Source organism: Patagioenas fasciata, chromosome 8, assembly GCF_037038585.1.
Source record: "Patagioenas fasciata isolate bPatFas1 chromosome 8, bPatFas1.hap1, whole genome shotgun sequence".
NCBI classification, from domain to species: domain Eukaryota; kingdom Metazoa; phylum Chordata; class Aves; order Columbiformes; family Columbidae; genus Patagioenas; species Patagioenas fasciata.
The window spans coordinates 35,129,454-35,148,743 of record NC_092527.1 but is presented as its reverse complement, the minus strand read 5'-3'; the positions used below and the strand labels follow the sequence as shown (position 1 = coordinate 35,148,743).

General features: G+C 36.2%; 1 protein-coding gene across 6 annotated transcripts in view; it reads right to left on the bottom strand.

Annotated features, from left to right (window-relative positions):
• The window catches only part of ATRNL1 (attractin like 1), a 492,025-nt gene that overhangs the window by 118,168 nt on the left and 354,567 nt on the right, over positions 1-19,290 (bottom strand). For 4 of the 6 annotated variants that reach the window (XR_011740344.1, XR_011740347.1, XR_011740346.1 and 1 more), the window contains one exon: positions 8,065-8,172. The exons of the other annotated variants lie outside the window; for them this stretch is intronic. Coding sequence is in view for 1 of the 4 variants with exons in the window: in XM_065843245.2 (XP_065699317.1) it covers positions 8,065-8,172 (108 nt within the window). In the remaining 3 variants the exon portion in view is untranslated. The remainder of the gene's footprint in view (positions 1-8,064; positions 8,173-19,290) is intronic. 6 annotated transcript variants of the gene reach the window in all.

The following is a 19,290-nucleotide window of genomic DNA, read 5'->3' as shown; positions in this document are numbered from 1 at the left end:
ACTAAACACTTCTGCTTGAAAACAATCAGAATATTTATTTTGATACTTTCAGTTTGCAACTATGTGCAGCACAATAATTTAACAATTTCTATTCACAGCATGCCAATACCACTGAAACACCTACATTTAGCTAGTCAGCCAGAATTCCTGCTAATTGTTCCAATTGAGCATTAAATTTGTTGGCAGTTTTGTTCAACACAAATCATATATTTATATCCACACAATTTCTGTAGTCATCTGATTATGCAGCATATGTGCCAAATAAATTTTGTGAAGTGGAAAGACACATTTTTGTCAAAAGAACTTAACAAAATCAGGTTTTCAGAACTAATTGTGAATACACAGATCTTAGAGCTCATAAGCTAATAAGCAAAGGCTTTACACTCTTATTAGTATGAAATACTAGGACATCAAGCTGCATGTAGAAAAATCTCCTATACATCACGCGTAAGGCATTCTTACAATGTTTGTTTGCTCATGAAGGTAAATTGACTCAACAGAAATAAGCAAGCAAACAAGATAATATGGGGATTAAAATTGTGTTTTCTGTAAATTCAGAGATTGGCACTTTCCAGAACCAATCTAGAATTTTTTTCAAAACTTTCTTGAAGTTAAGGACTGTGTCAAAACTTCAAAAAGTTTTGAGGTGTTAGAATACATCTTGGCAATAAACATACACAAAAATATTTGGTCTAAATGAAAAAAAATGGTGTGGCTATTCCCAGGCATCACTTCTAAGACTATTTTAGATTTTCCATATGCCAAAGTAGAAGACTGTTACTTAGAAATCTTAAAATATTGTTCACTTGATTCGGTGCAAGAAATTGAACATCTATACACTTTACATTGAATAGAGTTAGTATATATAACACACAAAAAAAAATCATAGCTGTGACCACTCTGCATGAGCAACTAGACTAAGTATTTGTTCAGAATCACAGGCTCAGAACATTCACAGACTGCTAGACATAAATCTAGAGAGAAGCAACAAAAATCCTATGCAAATGTAAAGACATTTAATTGGGCAGAGCTACACTGTTGCGCAGGACCACTGAAAGAGGAATTAAATAGTGTGAAATCTAAAATTCTTACTGAATGAAAAACAGTTCATTATATGAGGAATAAGTTACTGAAGGGACCAAACAAGGCTGCTTTCAGATAAATGCTTTTCTCTAATGGAAGAACTACCAAATGCAAATTTTCTGTATGAAATAACATCCCTCACACATGATATCACAAAAGGATACCCAAGGTGAATTGATCATTTGCAAAGAAGAAAACAGATTTGAAGGTAGGATTTAAAATAAAGTGACTCAATAGTTTAGGAGAAAGATTTCCAGATGAATGGGACTGAAGGAATGGGCAAAGAAGAATGGAGTGAGCCATCAAGGTCAAAGTGTAGCAAAAATATTGGAGTTCTTGAGGCACTGGACTGCAATGATGTTTGAGTAATACAGAAAAACAGAAAATCTGATCCAATACAGATTCTTCTCTTCAGTGTCACATGTATCATCAGACTACATTTCTCTGAGATCTGGTAGGGTAGGATGCATGGATTTCAAAAGGCTATAAAAATGGTAATGCACTGGTTAAGATAAAAATAGTTGCATCCATGAATACAGACTTCAAGGAGAATATTGAAGCTATTCTGGAATAGATTGTAGATCCTATTAGGCAGACCTACAGTCACAGAGATACTGGGGGTCAGAGATGACTTAGCAGTTTCTGAACTTGGAAGAAAACTGAGGATGTGAATCAATGAAAACAGCAAAAGTGAAAAGAAGGGTCAGAAATATTCAGTAACAGAAAACTAATGGTGCAGTGAAGGTAATTAAGATGTTCACACAACAGAAATGGAAAATTTTCAGAGAATATGCAGAAGGGAGAGCTAGTTGGCAATCAGAATAATAATAAAGACAGCTGAAAGGAGAGAAGCTAATGGAGCTATAGGTACATGGTACCTGAGAAATGTTTGTTAACCTGTTCTAAAGAGCTTCCAATACAAGAAATTCCACCACCTCCCCAGGCAATTGCTTTCAGTGATTCAGTTTTATTATGGGAAGAGTTTCCTGATATCCAGCCTAAATCTCCTCTACTACAATTTAAGTCCATTACACCTTTGCTGCCTACAGTGCACACAAAGAAAAGATTGTTGCCCTCCTGATTGCTACTAACCTTTTGCATATTTGAAGGTTATTATTTTGACTCCTTTCAATAGTCTGCTCCAATTTCCTTGACTTTTCCTTGTAGTTACATTTTCTAAGTCTGATTGCTCACATTGTTCTCATCTAGATTCTTCCTCCTCTGGTCCTCCATAAGCTGCAATGCCACAGACCAGACAGTTCTTTGTGAAGACCTTCTCAATGACAAGCAGAGTTTGGCTTACAGACATAACATATGGACAATACTGCTAATCCAAACTTGGAATTAGCAAGGGGTAAAAAACCTCAGCTTTGTTAGGACAGAAAAATATTAGTTAGGAAAGTTACAAACTCAGTGTTGAAAGTTCTAAAACCAGCAACTCTTTGCATGTATATCCAAAGCTTTCTAAGGGACAGGTTACAAAAAATGGTGCAGTCTTTGTTTCTGAATGACATTGAAAAGCATGAATGAGGCAGGTGTCTCTAAATTATGTTTCTGCTCCCTTGAGTCCAGCTACAGCTTTTACAGTCCCTGGAATCATTCAGAACACCCTGCAACTTGTTCTATGTGACTATGACTGAACTGGTTCACAGGTATATCCTATACTTGGCATTACACCTTCCTCAGCCCTAACCATGACAAAGATAGAAACATGGATTAGCCAGTGAAATAATCCTTCCCCATTCAGGAGAATGTCTGGCTTTCTCACAAGTCACGTGGGATAATGTCTAGTTATCCCAGCATAACAATAAATAATCAGATTTGACTGCATCTTCAACAAAAATTATAATAAGTTATTAATATTGGACACAAATAACTTCTCTGAAGTTCCCAGAGTTCAGTTCCCCAATAAGCCTGTGTGAGCACCATCTGCAACTTTGTAAATTACATAGCATTACTTTTTAAGTAAGCAAGAAGTGCAAGTATACTGGTCTTCAATAGATCCTGTTGCCAAATATATATTGCCTTTATGATCACTGAAAGTAAGATAGGTACAGTTTCGTCATTCTCCTCAATAAATTATTACTTTCTTAAAAGGGGACTGAATTTATCCTCTGACACTGAGAGCAAAATTAGAAAAGGAGAATAACAAAGGGCAATATGATGACCTGTAAAAAAGAGTTGGGGAGAGTCTGTTCCTTGGTATTAGACATTATGTCATCAAAATACTGCAGGTGTAATGCTGATGAAGCACACAACTAGTTTCCTTTTGTACAAAATAATGAAGTATGCTTAGGTTGCAGTTTAAAGAATTACTCACTGCATTATTCAAATTAAATGAAAAATGAACACAACTTAATGGACTTTATTTGTAAAGCAATCTAAAAGATCCTGAAATCTTACTGGCAGGAGAAACCAGCAACACAGCTGATTGGTATAAACATAAACATCTGGTACAGGATTTTAAAGTGTTTTAATAAGTCACCCTCATTTCCAATAGCTACTGGTGTCAGTTCATACCTTCCAATTCCTTTAACCAAATAAATGAGAAATTATGGCCTTATCTTTACTTCATACTTATCAGAAGTGCCTGAAAATCAAAACTTATTTAAGGTACCCTAAATATTACTGCTTGCTAGAGAAACCAAGTTAGATTTCATTTTCAATTCAAGAATCTTGAGATCATCTCATCTTGTCAGAAGTAGAGAACAATCTAACATCTGTGACAATTCTAAAGGAAACACAGTAACTTGATGGAAAAATGATTGAAAGGCTTACTGCATGTTTTTCTGCAGAAATAATTATTAAAGCACATCAATTTGAAGAAAAAAAAATAGAAACAAAAAAACACATCCAAGTTATACTGTAAAAATATCATAAGAGGAAATCTGCACTTGGTTCTTATGCAGGCAATAACACATCTGCCTCTACTCCAGCAGATATAACCCAGTAGATGCTGCTGTCCAGAGATGTAGCATAACCACACATTAGAGTTTACAGTAGCGCACACTTTATCTCACAGGCCTAAAGAAGAATTCTGTCCATGTTTCACAAAAACTCATGGGCTCTGAATGAGCTGAAAAATACCCAGAAGTCAGACAAAGCAAGACAGAAAAAAACATTTTCATTATTTTTCACTTAACATATAGATTAACTAAAATGACTGTCAGCAGTGCAGTGGAAGTGAATTTTCAAGAGTGATTTATATTGTGGGGAAAAAAAAAATTGCCTAAAGGAGTCTTAGAATATGAAGATAGCCTAAATTATTTAGCTTTTGGGATATACTGAGCAGCAAAAAGCAACCAAGTCTGGAAATGGCTTAGATGTCTAGAAAAAAATAAATTAAAGGAATAAAAAGCATTTTAACATTGAGGGCACTGAGCAATAAGAAGCATTGTTTCTGTTGATCTATGATCCTACTTTAGTTTTTTATGATTCTGGTATTGAAAAAATTATGGTGGTATCACCAAACATCTCTCTTGACAGGGTCATAGAATCATCATAGAAGAGTTTGGCGTGGAAGGGACCCTCGAAGGTCATCTAGTCCAACCCTCTGCAACAAGAAGGGACATATTCAACTAAATCAGGTTGCTCCTTCTGGTATTTTCTTACTCTGCTCCTTAACAGCCTGTGCTATGTGAAACTGCTCGCGGGAGGACCAGCCTCTTCTCTGTATCCATCCTTGCCTGTTCTGCTCTTGGAACCCAGAAGTTCTCTCCCTTCCAGACTTCCCTTGCTCTCTCCACTGGAGGAACTTTCAGCTGCTCTCCCGAGATGGAGGAGGAAGAGTGAGGGGTGGATTCCTCACTTCTGAGTAGGGAAATGGCAACCGTAAAGGAAGCAGAAGATGACGCAGATTAGGGCTGGCAGGGGTTAAATGGGACAACTGTGTATCATGAATATGCCACAGCAGGAATAGGTTTTGCTTCACAAATTGAGATTTAGGATACTACCATGCTATCAATATCATCAGCAAGACAGTCATTGATGTGATACCAAGAGGGAAGGAGAGCAAGGGAAAAGCTAAGTTTGATTTCTTCCGTGTTAAATTTAAGCTGATAATAAGGTACTTAGTAGCTGATATGAAGCCAACATGACAAAATGGATGACAAGATGAGACTTGTTAATGTCATGTTGTAAATCAGTTACATAGAAAAGCAGCCTGAAGAGGTAAAGATTGATGAACAATACAGTTTAAATTGGGAAGAGCAAAGGCTATTGCCAGTGCTTGAAAACCCGCTAAGACAGCAGGAAACAGGAGCACTATGGTGCAGATTAAAGTTTTTTGAAGGAGTTAATAACAAGACAGAGTTATTTTGTTGGCAAAACATTAAGAAAGATAGACTGGCTGGTAATGACTCCAAAGCAGAAAGAGAGCCCAAAATAACAGAGATTCAACTCTCTGTTTTCGGGATTTTATTTTAATCTGTTGCAAATTACAGCAAACTGAAAATAGACCCAAATATTATCAGTTGCATTATAAGTGTCTTAGCTAGGCTATCATTTCAAGTACTGTAACCATACTCTTATCTTTTTTAGATATGTTCTCCAAACACTGAGCAAAAAATGCCTTACTACTGCAAACTAAAACTCCACAGTGAAACAGTTGCTCTGGATATTTACAAATAAACGCAAACAATAAACCAAAAGCTAACCAAAGGGCCTACTGGAATTACCACGTAGATAGTCATATGAATATTGACATGTATCAGCCTATCAGTATTAATGTAGAACACCAGCTGTACAAAACCACCATCATGTAAGCCAAATTACATCAACAAACAGCAGTCTTACAGTTCAATGACACTACACTGTGCCCAAAGGACCCATGGATCAATATAATGTCATTGGAAGTGCCGGAGTTATTACAATGTCAACAGAAGTATGAGGTGAGGGGATGCAATGCACCACCATTGAAACTGGAACCCCTGGTATATCAGTGCAAGATCTCTGTAATGGTGGTGGAACATTCTGAAGAGACTTACTGCCTATTGCTCATTTTTACCAAAAGACCTCTAACTTCAAAAGATCACAATGGGCATCAAATATCACAGAATTATTAAAATTATTTAACTATTCTAACTTACTACAACAAAATTAATTTATAGCTACATCATACTATCCTATTGTTTAAGCATTGTATCCTGGAAGTACATGTGTGATCCAAATTCCCTTCAACCTGAAAGAGAGCTGAGTATGAAGAAGAGAATGGTAACTGGAACTTTTAGTGTCCTTTTGCAAGTGGAGGAGAGACCTGGGATAGATGCTAATATAGCTCTTTCTTACACAATGTACATCAAAGGACAATCAATACCCTCAATCACATTCATTTAATCCTCAGCACAATGCTTTGTTTTGATATAGATCAGTATATTGTAATTCCAAGGAAACTTTGAATGGACTTCGTTCTGTGTATAACTATGTATTAATGAGGAAAAAAAAAACCACTATGGACACTGAATACTAAACAATTACTAGAAAATCCTAGGCTAGGAAGAAAAAGCTAATAAAAATTGTAAAATAGAATTAAAATATTTTAGCATCTACCTCTTTTAGTGCTAAATAAAAGATACGAGAAAAGAAAATGTGGCAATTAACTTGTGATGTTTACTTCTAAAGTGTAATTAAATAATCAGTATGTACAGAATTAGAGGTTGGATGCCTCAGCTCCCACTCACTGCCTCCCTCCGAAAAGACAACAGAGAAATTGCTCCCAGATATCAGCACAGAAACAATGAAATCACATTCAAAGAAAGCTAACTTTTAACTACAGTGCATTGTGTCCTCAGCCTGAGGAGCTAGAGAAGTCTTCTGTTCCAAGATAAAAGGAGACAGAAAAATGGTGATATTGGTGAAGGATGTGGGGTTCTAGGATTTGATCAGAAGATAACAAAGCTTGAAATAGATATGGCATTTTTATGCATTATCTTTCCAAGTATTTAAATTACGTCAGCACGAACAGTTGTGATTGCTTCCTATACAGTAGCAGGACAGAGCGCTTCAATTTGCTAAGTACTCCAGAGCTGATTCTTTTTCTTTCTGCTATGAATCTGTTTTTCACATTGCTCACTTCTCCATGAACCTTAGAGATTTGATAGAGTGTATTTAATCTTCCCTTGAAAGAGGCTATTGAGAAAAGTAAGAGAAGCTTTGAATTTAAGAGGAATTGGCAGCAATGAAAAGTATGATCTTGAAAGATTTCGGAGCTATCACACCTCATTCTCAGGTCTCACCATAAATAAGATAAAGTAATAACTGTAAACACAATATTGTAAATAAAAGTAAAGGAATAGAGGATTATGAGCTACCAAAAGTCCAACCTAGATTAGATATTCATTATTATCCACATATTGTAATTCGTCCTCTATTTTCAGGTGAAACTTCCAGAATCCATTTCATGCATTATTACACCATTCCAATATCACATTGCCTTGCATATTATTATTTCTTTTCCAATGTACTGCAATTACAATAAAAGAATGCAGTAATGTATAATAGCCATTATCTACAAATGAAAATATGCAGCGTACTTTGTATTCTTTAAACCTGCACATATAAAACACAACACTGAAATTCAACTCACAGCTGCCTTATTTATTTATTTGTTTGTTTGCTGTAATCTCTGTTAATTAAGACAGATGTTAACTAGGGGGTATTGTGTACTTGAAGGATTGAGCATGAGGTTTGCTCCCTCCTTAATGCCTGCATCTCACAATCCTTCAGCTCACATCCATCAGAAAAGGACCGCCAGGTGAGCTGACTGTCACTCCAGCCCAGGCTAATAGATTCTCCAGTGGCTTTTGTTACAGCTCATGTCATGCTATTAAAACTATGCACCTTGAAAATGGCATAACATATGTAGCTGAAACTTGTCAGCTTCAGGTAATCAGATGCTGTTTGGTTTCAGAAGCAGATGCAGATGAGACTAGCAATATAAATATGCAAATCACAATGGTCCCTTGTCAGCACCACTGTTCCTACCTCTAATGGCCTTCGTAGAAAGTCTGTTTGCTCAGCTCCTACTTCCAGTGCTACATCGACAGAAGCAAAGGGGCGGCTGGCCATCTGCTGTCGCTCCCGCATAAGTTGCTGATGAGGAAAAAATGATGTTTTAACAAAACATTAAAAAACGCACCAGATATTAGTCTGCCCTGCTATACCTCCCATTAAGACATAAGAACACAAATAGCATGCAAATAGTCATACTTGTAATTTTAAAAAGGGAGAAAGTTATACTAAATTATCATCACCTATATTTACTCGAGAATGGAGCCTGAAGGGCTTATGGTGTCCAGAAATGGTCTTTCAGCTTGAACTCTGATGAAATCTCCAAATGAAAGCTTCCCTAACTGACTGTTTACTCTAAATAACTTTGCTATTTGTGCAAGTTGCAAGCAAATATGCGAAATGGTTGGTAAAAATGGTTGAATTCTAATTCCACAGATAATGCATGCATTAGAACACCTGCCAAGTTCAAGTCCACTTGGCCTTCAAATTTTCATACTTCACTGCTAAGCCAGATGGAGTTAATAGTGTCAGGACTCATAATTTTATGCAGTATCTTTTCTGCAGTTACTTATATATGAAGAATAATGTGTCAGAATTGGGAAGCCTGCATCAGTGTATTTGAATATGATCAGCTATGCTCACAGAGCTTGCATAATCCTTTCCAATCATACCGGCGTGCACAGGAGTCCCAAGCAAAACCACAAAACTAACTCATATTTCTTCCTCAATCTGTAATTATAATGCTTATTAAACCATGATGAATAAAAATGATGACCAGCACTAGATATTGCAGATCTTACTTCACCGGTTCAGTGCAAGTAATAAAAGCATTATTAAATATTTAAAGTGAATGAGTCGTGCATTTAAAGTCGTGTGCTCCTTCAACTGGACAGGATGTCACAGCATCTTGAAGAGACAAAATGCTTGCAAAAACGTTTTATTAGAAAAGATCTAAGTTTCATTTTCTTAGTATTTTTTCCCTATTATTTCTCTGAAAGCTTGAAACATTAGAAACTGGCATTTGAATGTAATTGACACTAGCACTGTGATGTAATGTTCATAAAAGCCTTTGAAAGAATAAAAGGTATTTGCTGGCAGCTTACTAATAAACACTCTTGATTTAGGGTCTGTTACAAAGCAACAAACTTGTTTTGTGATACTTTTCATGCATTTTTTTCTTGACTTGCACTTTAAGATAAGTCTATAGAAATCTAAAGAAGCACTCATAATCTTAAAATTAAAATCATTATAGTAGTTTCCTAATTCATACCCACTACATCCCTAAGGCCTGTTTTTTATAAGCATGCAGCGTATTTGTGACTAAGTGCCTGCACAAATGGGCTCCCAGTATATCATACCAAGAGGATAATTGATATGTCTCTGGGTGAAACTGTATGTTTTATATACAGAATAAATAAAAGCCTAGTATGAATATCTAGATGGTTAAAAATGCATCTTTAACCCTTCATTTAAAAATGAAACTGATGCTCTCTGTATACTTACTTACATCAGTACTGATTTGCATCAATACATTCATAGATTTTACAGCCAGAAAGAACTACTATGACCCTCCAGTCTCACCAACTTGACAAAGACCACAAGAATTTAAAGCATAAAATACTGAGTCACTACATGCTAAGATTACTATATCTAGCTCCTTTTCTTCCTAAAATAATAAAATTGAAAGAAAACAATGTTATTAGAGTGATCCTGCCATATGGAACTCATTAGAGTATTGTACGTCTACAGAGCTATTGGCAAATGCTTACTCTTTAATGGGAAACCGAACATTGTTTTAAACAAACAGAACTGCTTGGGGAAAGTACTTAAATGAGCAGAATAAGCTATGCTGCAAATGAACAAACCATTATTTAAAATATTTACTTAATACAGACTATAAAGGAATATGTATTCGATATGCTCTCTGTTTTATAACGCTAGCAGTTTTCTTCACCTCTGCTCCTGGTCAGGCATTCAGTAAAACCCTTCCATTCACAGGGCAGACACTGTAATTTTGATACCCTGTCATTTCAGAAGACTACTATGAAGATTCTTAGTTAGCTCTGTAAACAAGAATGAAATCTTTAAAATGGTCGGCTGCCCATGAAGCGCTGCTGAGTTTGGCAGCTGAGCACTTGCGCATCAAAGACAAGTTCCCTATGCAAATACTGCTTCTTTCTGTTCAGCATTTTAAAGCTCCCTGTAAGGTGCAGAACAGGAAATATAAGATGCAATGAGGAGAAATGCAGGAAGACATGACGATGTTTAAAATCAGTTTTGTGGCTGAAAAAGGTCACTAAATCACACCATCTGCAACTGTCCACAGATCAAGACTGGGACAAAGGCAAAGTTCCAGTTATAGAAAATCTGGTGAGTTAGATTATGGCATGGGAGGTGACACTCAGGTGTGACACCCTCTGCTCCAGTCACGTGCTGCTTTATGTAGCCCATACAGGTATGGGGGAATTCCCGTAATTCAGCCATAGGCCAAAAAACAAGGAAACTCTCTGATCATGGGTATTATGGGAAGAGTGAAAAAGCTCTTCCTTACCTTTTTCTCAGCAGTTAAATAGATAAAAAAAAACTATGTAGATTTAATAATAGTTGAGGCAGAATAAACATAGGACAGGCGGAATAAACACAGAACAGGCAGAATAAACATAGGATAGTGGGAAGTGAAACTACGTTGGTGTTACTTATGTATTCATACAAAAAAAAATACTTCATTTAAAAATCATACAAACCAAAAAGAAATACATACTTCTTCAGTAATTAGGAATATTTACTTTGAGAAAAGAATAGATGAAGACTATTAACATGCGATATTTGACTATTTCATGACAAATTTAACCTATAATATTCATCTTCATATTCAAATATTAAGCACACACCTAAATATTCACTTAAAACTATAGGAAATTCAAAACATCACTTTCTCAGCATAGGACTGAAAACATATTTGTTGCAAAGTTCTTATTTGAGTAGAAAAGTTTCAATTTTGTTAATTTTGGTTCATAACATTTAGACTTACTTTCAAAGTATTTTAATGTCCATATTGTATTCACGTAAAATAAAACACTCAATGCAAAATACATATTACAATTATTCAACATTAACAGAGTACAACATTTCAGAAATCCCATGCTGCCATGTTTCAAATCTTTTCTATTTTAGAAAGTGTTACCATTTTGCTTCTTTTTGCTATTTAGAAGACTTTTTTTTTTTATTACTTGGTCTCTCATGTGGAATAGAATACCGTTCTTCTGACTTTTCAGTGCTTTTTCTATGTTTTTCTCTTCACCTTCCAGTATAACTGTCCTAGAAAAGCCCTAACTGAAAAAAATGTAATAAAGTACATGAGAGGGTAGGAACTAGGACAGGTGTACTTTCTCTTTGTTATACAGTGGTAGACATTCTTGAGGGACTGATAGATTAGGAAAGCTGAAAAGGATGAGAGCATTTCAGTGCCATAATAGGATGAACAGAAAAATCCTTTGGAAGCTCTTTCAGTTGCTGTTTGGCACCTTTACGGGCTGGTTTAGCCCACTGGCAGGCAAGGTGCCTGCTGGAGTGCATCAGAAAACATGCACAGACAAGTGTGCATGCCCAGGTTCATGGGGGTTAGGGTAAGCACCAAGGGTGGCAAATATTTTTAGAAATGTTAGGAACACTTTTGACTGCCAGATCAAGAAAGTTTTCCTTTTGGTTGCTTAGAGCCAAGCAGTCTCAGTGCATCATTCCAGAAATAATGAAGGATATGGCAGTGGAAATGGGGCCCACTATTTTAACTACAGCAAAAACTGTCTAGGTTTGTCTGGGTTTTCTTCCTTCACATCAATTTTCTTTTTTGTTGTTGTTTTTTTCCTAGATCAGATCACTACCAACATTGTACCAGGATATCCACGACTGTGAGTATTCAAAACCATGAAGAATGGTAGTTCTACAATCTCTCTGGCAACTCCTATATAGTCCTGAGCTGCACCACCCTCCTAGTGATGAAGACTTTCTGAAAGTCTAAACTGAAATTCCTTTTCTGCTTATTCATCATTGAGCTCTGAAATTGCAGCTACAAATTGGTCTCCTCCTCTCCTGTTTCTGTGCTGGCAACTCATGATGTGGATAACACCACGAGGCTACACCAAAACTGTTAGTAATGCCACCCATTAAATCTGAGTTTTATAGGAAAAGTTTGTGCAATGAGGAAAAAGATCAAAATCTAATAGAGAGGTGCTGACTAATTTCTGATCACATTGCATTTGATGAACTCCAAGCATTAAATACATATAAATATATATATGTAACTGGACAGTCTTGCAAAAAGAGTGTTTGTAAGCAGTGCAATTCAGTCATTCATTGGATATTTTTGAGGCTTCTTATTGCCATAACTAATCACCAGAAGTAATCTAAATGGGTTTAAATAACTATACAGATCTGAGTTTACCACTGGCATTTTAGTTAGAAACACATTTTAAATCTCTTCAAGAATCTTAAATTCTCATTCTCAAACTGAACTATACACAGTGATATTTCAGTGAAGCTCTGATTATTTGCTTTAAGTCGCACAACACAAAGATTGCCTTCTCTCTAACTTCTCTCATCGTAACTCTTGATGTTACAAATCTCTTCAAATTAAATTAGCTTTTTACATAGCTAGAAAGGAGAGCAATCTCTCATTTAGATGTTGAATAACCTATTTGACTAGGTTAATTTCCAAATCAGCTGATTTCACTAGAAAGGCATTTCATAGCCCTTTATTTGGGGTGGTTTTTAGGTGAAAAAAGCATACCATTCCATGATCACAGAGCAACTTTAAGAGATGGACAAAAGCCAGATTAGGAAAGCAAGGATCAGGACCCATGACAGTGGTCTAACAATCTGGATTCATTCATTCTCTTCCATCAGGAACTTCCTACATAATCTTGGCTACTTGCTTTCTTTGTGTCTCATTTCCCACCCTGTTAAGTGGAAAGTGTCCTAGACAAGGCGCATTCAGGTCGGCAATGAGATTTTGCAATGATGGACATAGTCTAACACACCAATTTGCACTGCAGAACAGATTCTATGGAAACTTCCTAAGATATCAGGGCCTATTGTATGCCACTTTCTTTTAAAATTGACTGAAGAAAAAGTGCTCTCAGGTGTGTGCAAAGGTCTGTCATGGGAAAAAATGAGAAGAGTTATACTTTTTGTCCTAGCTTTATACTAAATAAAATGAAGGGTTATTTGAACTAGACATAGTCCAGCAAACAACAGCTAAGACATACTTAAAATACAGTGTACACATCCCAAAAAATAACAGTTCCAAAAGGTCAAGTTTTTATGTATCCCTTTTGGAAACCAAATACCAGTCGTCTGTAATTTCCCTTGAACAAATCAAAAATGAGAAAAAAAGATGAGCCCTGAAAAGGTCATTTTGTTGCTAGATCCAAGGAACAGACATTTAATGTATTGCACATTAGCAAGCAAAGAGAAAAATGTGAATCTACTGTGACTTCAGATTTTGGACCTTTTTGATTCTGGCATAGAATTCCCATCTCTAAAGCACTCCGAATATGAAAAACTGCTTATTACAATGGAAATGACACACTGGTTTACGCTTATTTGCCAGTAATTTGTGGACCCTCGTGTTACAATAAAGTTGTGATCAATCCTTCAGAATTTTTCCCTAAAGATTAATTTAGCATGGGAAGATTTTTTTTTGGGTGCTAAGAATCAACAATAAGCTCAGGATTCAATTCACTGCTTTCAAATTTAAGTGCTAAACAAGACCTAATCCTATTATCTCTTTCACTTTGATCACTACGAATCCAGGCTGCACATTTACACAGTTCCGTAACTATAATAATTTTAAAGGTTCCTCTAGAGGTACTCAAGTCTTTCTGTAGGCCTTGCTAACCCCGGAACTGTACTATTCTTCCTAATCAAGTGGGTTTTAAAAATCGTTAGAGTAAGCTGCTGATTATTTTGCTGTTAGCTAGCAGAGCCACTTCAATTAACAGAAAATTTCTAAAAATACTTATTCTGCAAACTAATTCCATGTACAGAGGAAAGGAGAACCAGATACACTAATTATATATGTTAAAACGTTTCCACATAAGACATTCTACTGTATTTGCCCAAGGACAGTTATTTATAAATGAATATATTAAAATATGTGTTAAAATAAATTATTTCAGAATATGAGAGATTCAGGTATTTCATTATGCAAACTGCTCCTTGGAACTCTTTCATTTACAATTGTGTCACACAAATAATGCTTTTCAAATGTCTTCTAAAGAATCATTAACACCGATCATGTAGTACATTCAATGTAAGTGCCATCTTTGTAACTTGAATAGACACAGTATGAAGCTACCTTACATTAACGAAATCTCGGTGCATCCCATCCACATTATTAAGCTACTGCTTTTGAAAAGAGCAATCATGGATATTATCCACTATCATCACATTAGTTAAAAACTGCTTTAGTTACTTACTTTAGACAACAGATGTCAAGCTGATAATTCCCATCTCTGAAATAAAGTTTTAACCTGTTCCTATAGCAATTCAGATTGCTTTAAAGATAGTAAACATGGTCTAATAAAAGAAACTGGGAATAAGTGGTACCTCAAGAGATCAGTTTTGTCCACCATCGGTCTTACACAAAGGCAGGGCGCAGTGTGATAATGATCCTTCTAGCAGATGTATATGCTTCTTAAAAAGGCCCCAGTGATGGAGGTTCCATAGTCACGCCAGAAGTCTGGAGTGCCTGATGATCCCCTTACCAGAAAGGTCTTTTCTAAACTCTAAATTAAATCTCCATGCTAACTTTAAAGCCAATTGCTTCTTGTCCTGTCTATACTGGAGAACATTCCCTGTTTACAGCTGAGAGGAAACCCCCACCAAAACTCTCTTCTCCTTTACAGGAGTTCTTTATAAATTTCAAGTTTTCCTTTAACCTTCTCAACCATAAACACATGTGGGTATGTAAATATCCTCTCCCCACTCCTGCTTCCATTTTCAATGCTCCCCTCCATACTCTCCAAGTGCCAGACACTCCTGCCAAAAGGCAGTGCATGAATTGTACACAACAGAATAGAAGGGTCACTGTGCAGTCCTTACAGATCTTTTTGTTGATAATATTATGCCAGCATCTTTGCTACAACAGAAGTATGTTGGCTTATATTCATTTCTGATTCACAATCACTTCATTTTTTAATATTACCAAGCTCATTGCCCATTTTCTCTTACTTTTTTTTTTTTTTTTTTTGCAGAGGTTACTTCTTTCTCAATGCAGAATTGTGTATTGGCCAATTAAAGAATTGTGGAATTGTAGCTTTCCAGACAACTGTTTCAAATTCTCTCGTCTTCTTTTGTACAAATTATAATTCTGTCCTACAGTTTTCTTGCAGCCTCTCTTACTTCATTGACAGTTACATGTCCAATAACCATGGTCCATCTCTTAAATGACACCTGAATCCGATTCCATCAGAAGCCCACTTGATGTACTTTTGCCTTTTCACAATGAAAACTTATAACTAACTACTCCAAGAATACAATTTTAAATTCAATTCCTTTTTGTCTAAAAGGTCTGCTAGTCTGGTGTAGCAAGAAATTAAGTTGGGCTTCACATGATTTCTACCTGAAAAAAACAACACTGATGGCCACTCACATCTTTGCTTTCTTCTAAATTCTTATAGATTATTTTAAAAATTGTTTATTCCAGTACTTTCCTACGAATTAGTGAGAAATTTACTGGTGTCTGGTTGCCCAGCTCTTTCATTTTCCCTAATTTTCAAGACAGGAATTACAATTACCCCTTTCTTCAAACCCACTTATCCCAGCTGAAGTCTCAGAGATAACCCTTTCAGGGTCTGGGATCACATACATGCTTACCCAATTCTCTTTATGTTCTAGAATAAACGTAATCAGGTTATCCAATCTGAAAATCTTTAGCAAGTATTCTCCAACCCATCTTTCTACATTACTGCTTGATATTGTATCCCTTTTTCATTGTAGTACTAACAGTACTAAAGTACTAAGAGACTTTTAAAGAAGCCTTAATTATAGTGCTTTTCAAAAAAGACTATTTTCCTAGCACAGAAAGAGTTAGAAAGATTTGGTGTACATACAATTAAAGAGAGGTTCAGGTGCAGGACAATTGTATTTTCATTGGCAAATAACGTCAATGCATCTTTTAACCAGCAAGACAACAAAAACGGTAGACCCTGGATTTGTTTCCTATGTGAACTGATGTGAAAACATATGGTCCAAATTACAATGACTGAATTAAAGCTATTTCAATTTAGAAAAAGATGAAGTTTCTGAAACATACCTGGATGCTACACCACACAGTGACTTCAGATTCTCAAAATCTTAAGAATTATTTTCAGATAACATTGCACCCAAGGTTTATGTTTATTTTTCTTCACTATTTTCTTTCTACTTTTAAAAATGAAGTCATAATATATAAAAGTAAAAAAAAAAAAAAAAAAAAAAAAAATTGAAAGAAGAGAAATAAAAAATACTGAGCAGGAAAACGGGGTTGTATTCCAACAAAGGTGAAGTTTGCTTTTATTATTACGTTGAATTCTTTTGAATTCTCTAAAATAAACTATTATTTGAGATTACTAGTACACTGATAAAGTGACAATATAAAAAAACCCCAACTCTTAAGTGCAACATCACTGCCAATTATACAGCTGTTCTAAAGCAGTATTTTAAAAGCTGCTTACAGCACAAATGACATTACCATTAAGGAAGGTAAACTGGTGATGTACCACGACTGACTGATTTATAGCTTTAAATGCTTCCAACCATTATTTCTTCAAGTATTAAGCAGAATAACCATCATTTTCACTGCCTGGCAAAGAGGACCAAAAAGATGTACACTTACAGCAGTCCTGCCTGTCTCACAGTGGAAATGCCCTGATCTACATGGATCCTCAGCATAAGGAGCTGAACAGCCTTGCTGCAACTTGCACGGGCACGCCATGCTGCCTTCTGCTACTGCGGTGGGGGAAAAAAGCTCTTCTAGACACTCCTTGCAAAAGCAAAACCTGTGTTACTTGGTTACCTGCCTTCCTTTTCAGGAAAAAATGAGCCTCATCCTGCCACTGATAGCCCTTGTATTTCAATAGCCTTATCCAGGAGCTCGAAAAAACAGCATTTTTCACATCAACAATCCAATTATGAATCATGAGTAAAGCCATAGTTTTAAGTGATAATAAGGACCAGCAAGTGTGAAAAAAAAAAAAAGAATAAAAGAAAAAAAGTCTTGTTACTCAGAAAGTACAGAAAACCCTTATAACAGATCCTGTCTATTTGGCATTTTCAGCGAAAAGGGTTTTAGCTCATCAACATAAAACTAGGCTACTGATCTGAAATCTGGGTGCTTGACAAAGAAATATTCCAAACTTCACAGATTTGTGCAGCACACCTAGTGCTTTCAAGTCAGCAAGAATCTGCACACGCTGCTGGTGGGAATGGCCTGTGGCCACAGCCAACTTGTTTTGTGCCGGGAAGAGAACGGCTTTGGAACAGATGCAGTTCTGCTCCCTGACCAGAGTAATCATGTGAATTAATGCAGCTCTCCTTTCTTCACATTATGTTTGAAACAACTGATTTAGCAGATGGAATCATATGTAATATGTTAACACCGTTTAATGGTGGTTGCTCAAGAATACTTGAACAATAAGTTGAGCGCAAAGCTTTCCACTTCTGCTATAGACCTAAGAAAGCACTGAAAGCCACTGACCATCCCTTACTTTCGAAAGAAATCAAGAAACTAAGGCAGTTTGCACTGAATTCAAGTATCTTAAACAGAAAAACATCAATAACAGGGAACTGCTGAGATAAGGAAGTCTGAAGCTTGTAACATTTTAATGGAGAACTATTTTAAGAGTTGAACTGCTACCTAGTAAGCTACAGCCACTCAAGGGACCAAAACCTGTCTAGTCTCCTAGAACATTTAAACTACATCAGAATTTCAGAAATCAAGGGCTTTCACACATTAAGCACCATAATCCTACAGTCTAAAATTCAGTTCTGAAATAAGAAGCACAACACTAATTCCAAGAGACTATCTTGGAAATATCTCCAGTAGCAGAAGTCAGGTTGTTGTTCTCTTTATCTTGATAATAATTTTATGCACAATCCATCTGCCAACAACGCAATCAGATTTTCCCAGTAGTGTTCCTACAAGGGAATGCACCAGTCTGTGTGTGTACATACTATACAGATTAGAAAAAAATACTGAGAAGAAGTTAATCCTTCACTGCTGCCACACTGAGACTTTCAATGTAAGTGACAGAGAGCGTAAATCAAAGTACTCTGGCATTTTGAGCTCCAGTCAGACTGTTTCAAGAGGGAGAAGTGGGACGCTTTAGAGTTCATCAATTATATCACATCAAATTAGCCTCCATCACTGGCTTGGCTCGACAGCTTTCATCTATTCTAATTTACAACAGAGAGGACAGCCAAGTACAGCATTGTGGCAATGACACAGGTAAAAGGAAGCACAGCACTTTGGCTTCACAGGAGTGGCAGGTTTTTCTGGATAGCTGCTTCAGCTGGGTCAAAATCTCCAGCCACGTTTAGTTTCCTTGATTTGCTTTGATCTGAAAAGCCTCATTCTCATGTAAGGAGGCAATGCGCTAAAACTTGTTCTTAGCAGTCCTGCAGTCCCTGCCTTTTACAGACACTATTCTGTATATACCTACCTTACATAGTGATCTATGCTTGCAGTTAGATCCTTAAAATAGATGAGTATGCTACTGGAATGCCATTGTAACTGTAGGTGGTTAGGACATAAGTCAGCAATTTTAAAGGAATATCACTTTCAGTAAATTGTTAGCAGTTTCCTTCTGACTGACACACTTTAAATTTGAATTTGCCACGGTTATTTCAAGACAATGACAGTGCAGTAAATTAAATCACAGTGGAACAGAAAATCATTGAAGAATCTTACATAGATATCACTTTACAAAATATTTTGTATTAAGAATTTATCCCTTTGCTATGGATGCGATCACAAGCCTTCTGCATTGTTTAAATTGAACTTCACAGGCTCAGGTGGACTCAAATGCAAAACAGGGCTTGTGCTGGTCCTCTGCATAGTGGTGAATTTACTCAACAGGGATAAAAAGCCTGTTTTAACGTTTCTACCAAAATAAATACTAAGAAAGAAAGCAAAAGAACAAAAAGACTGTTTTCTGTATA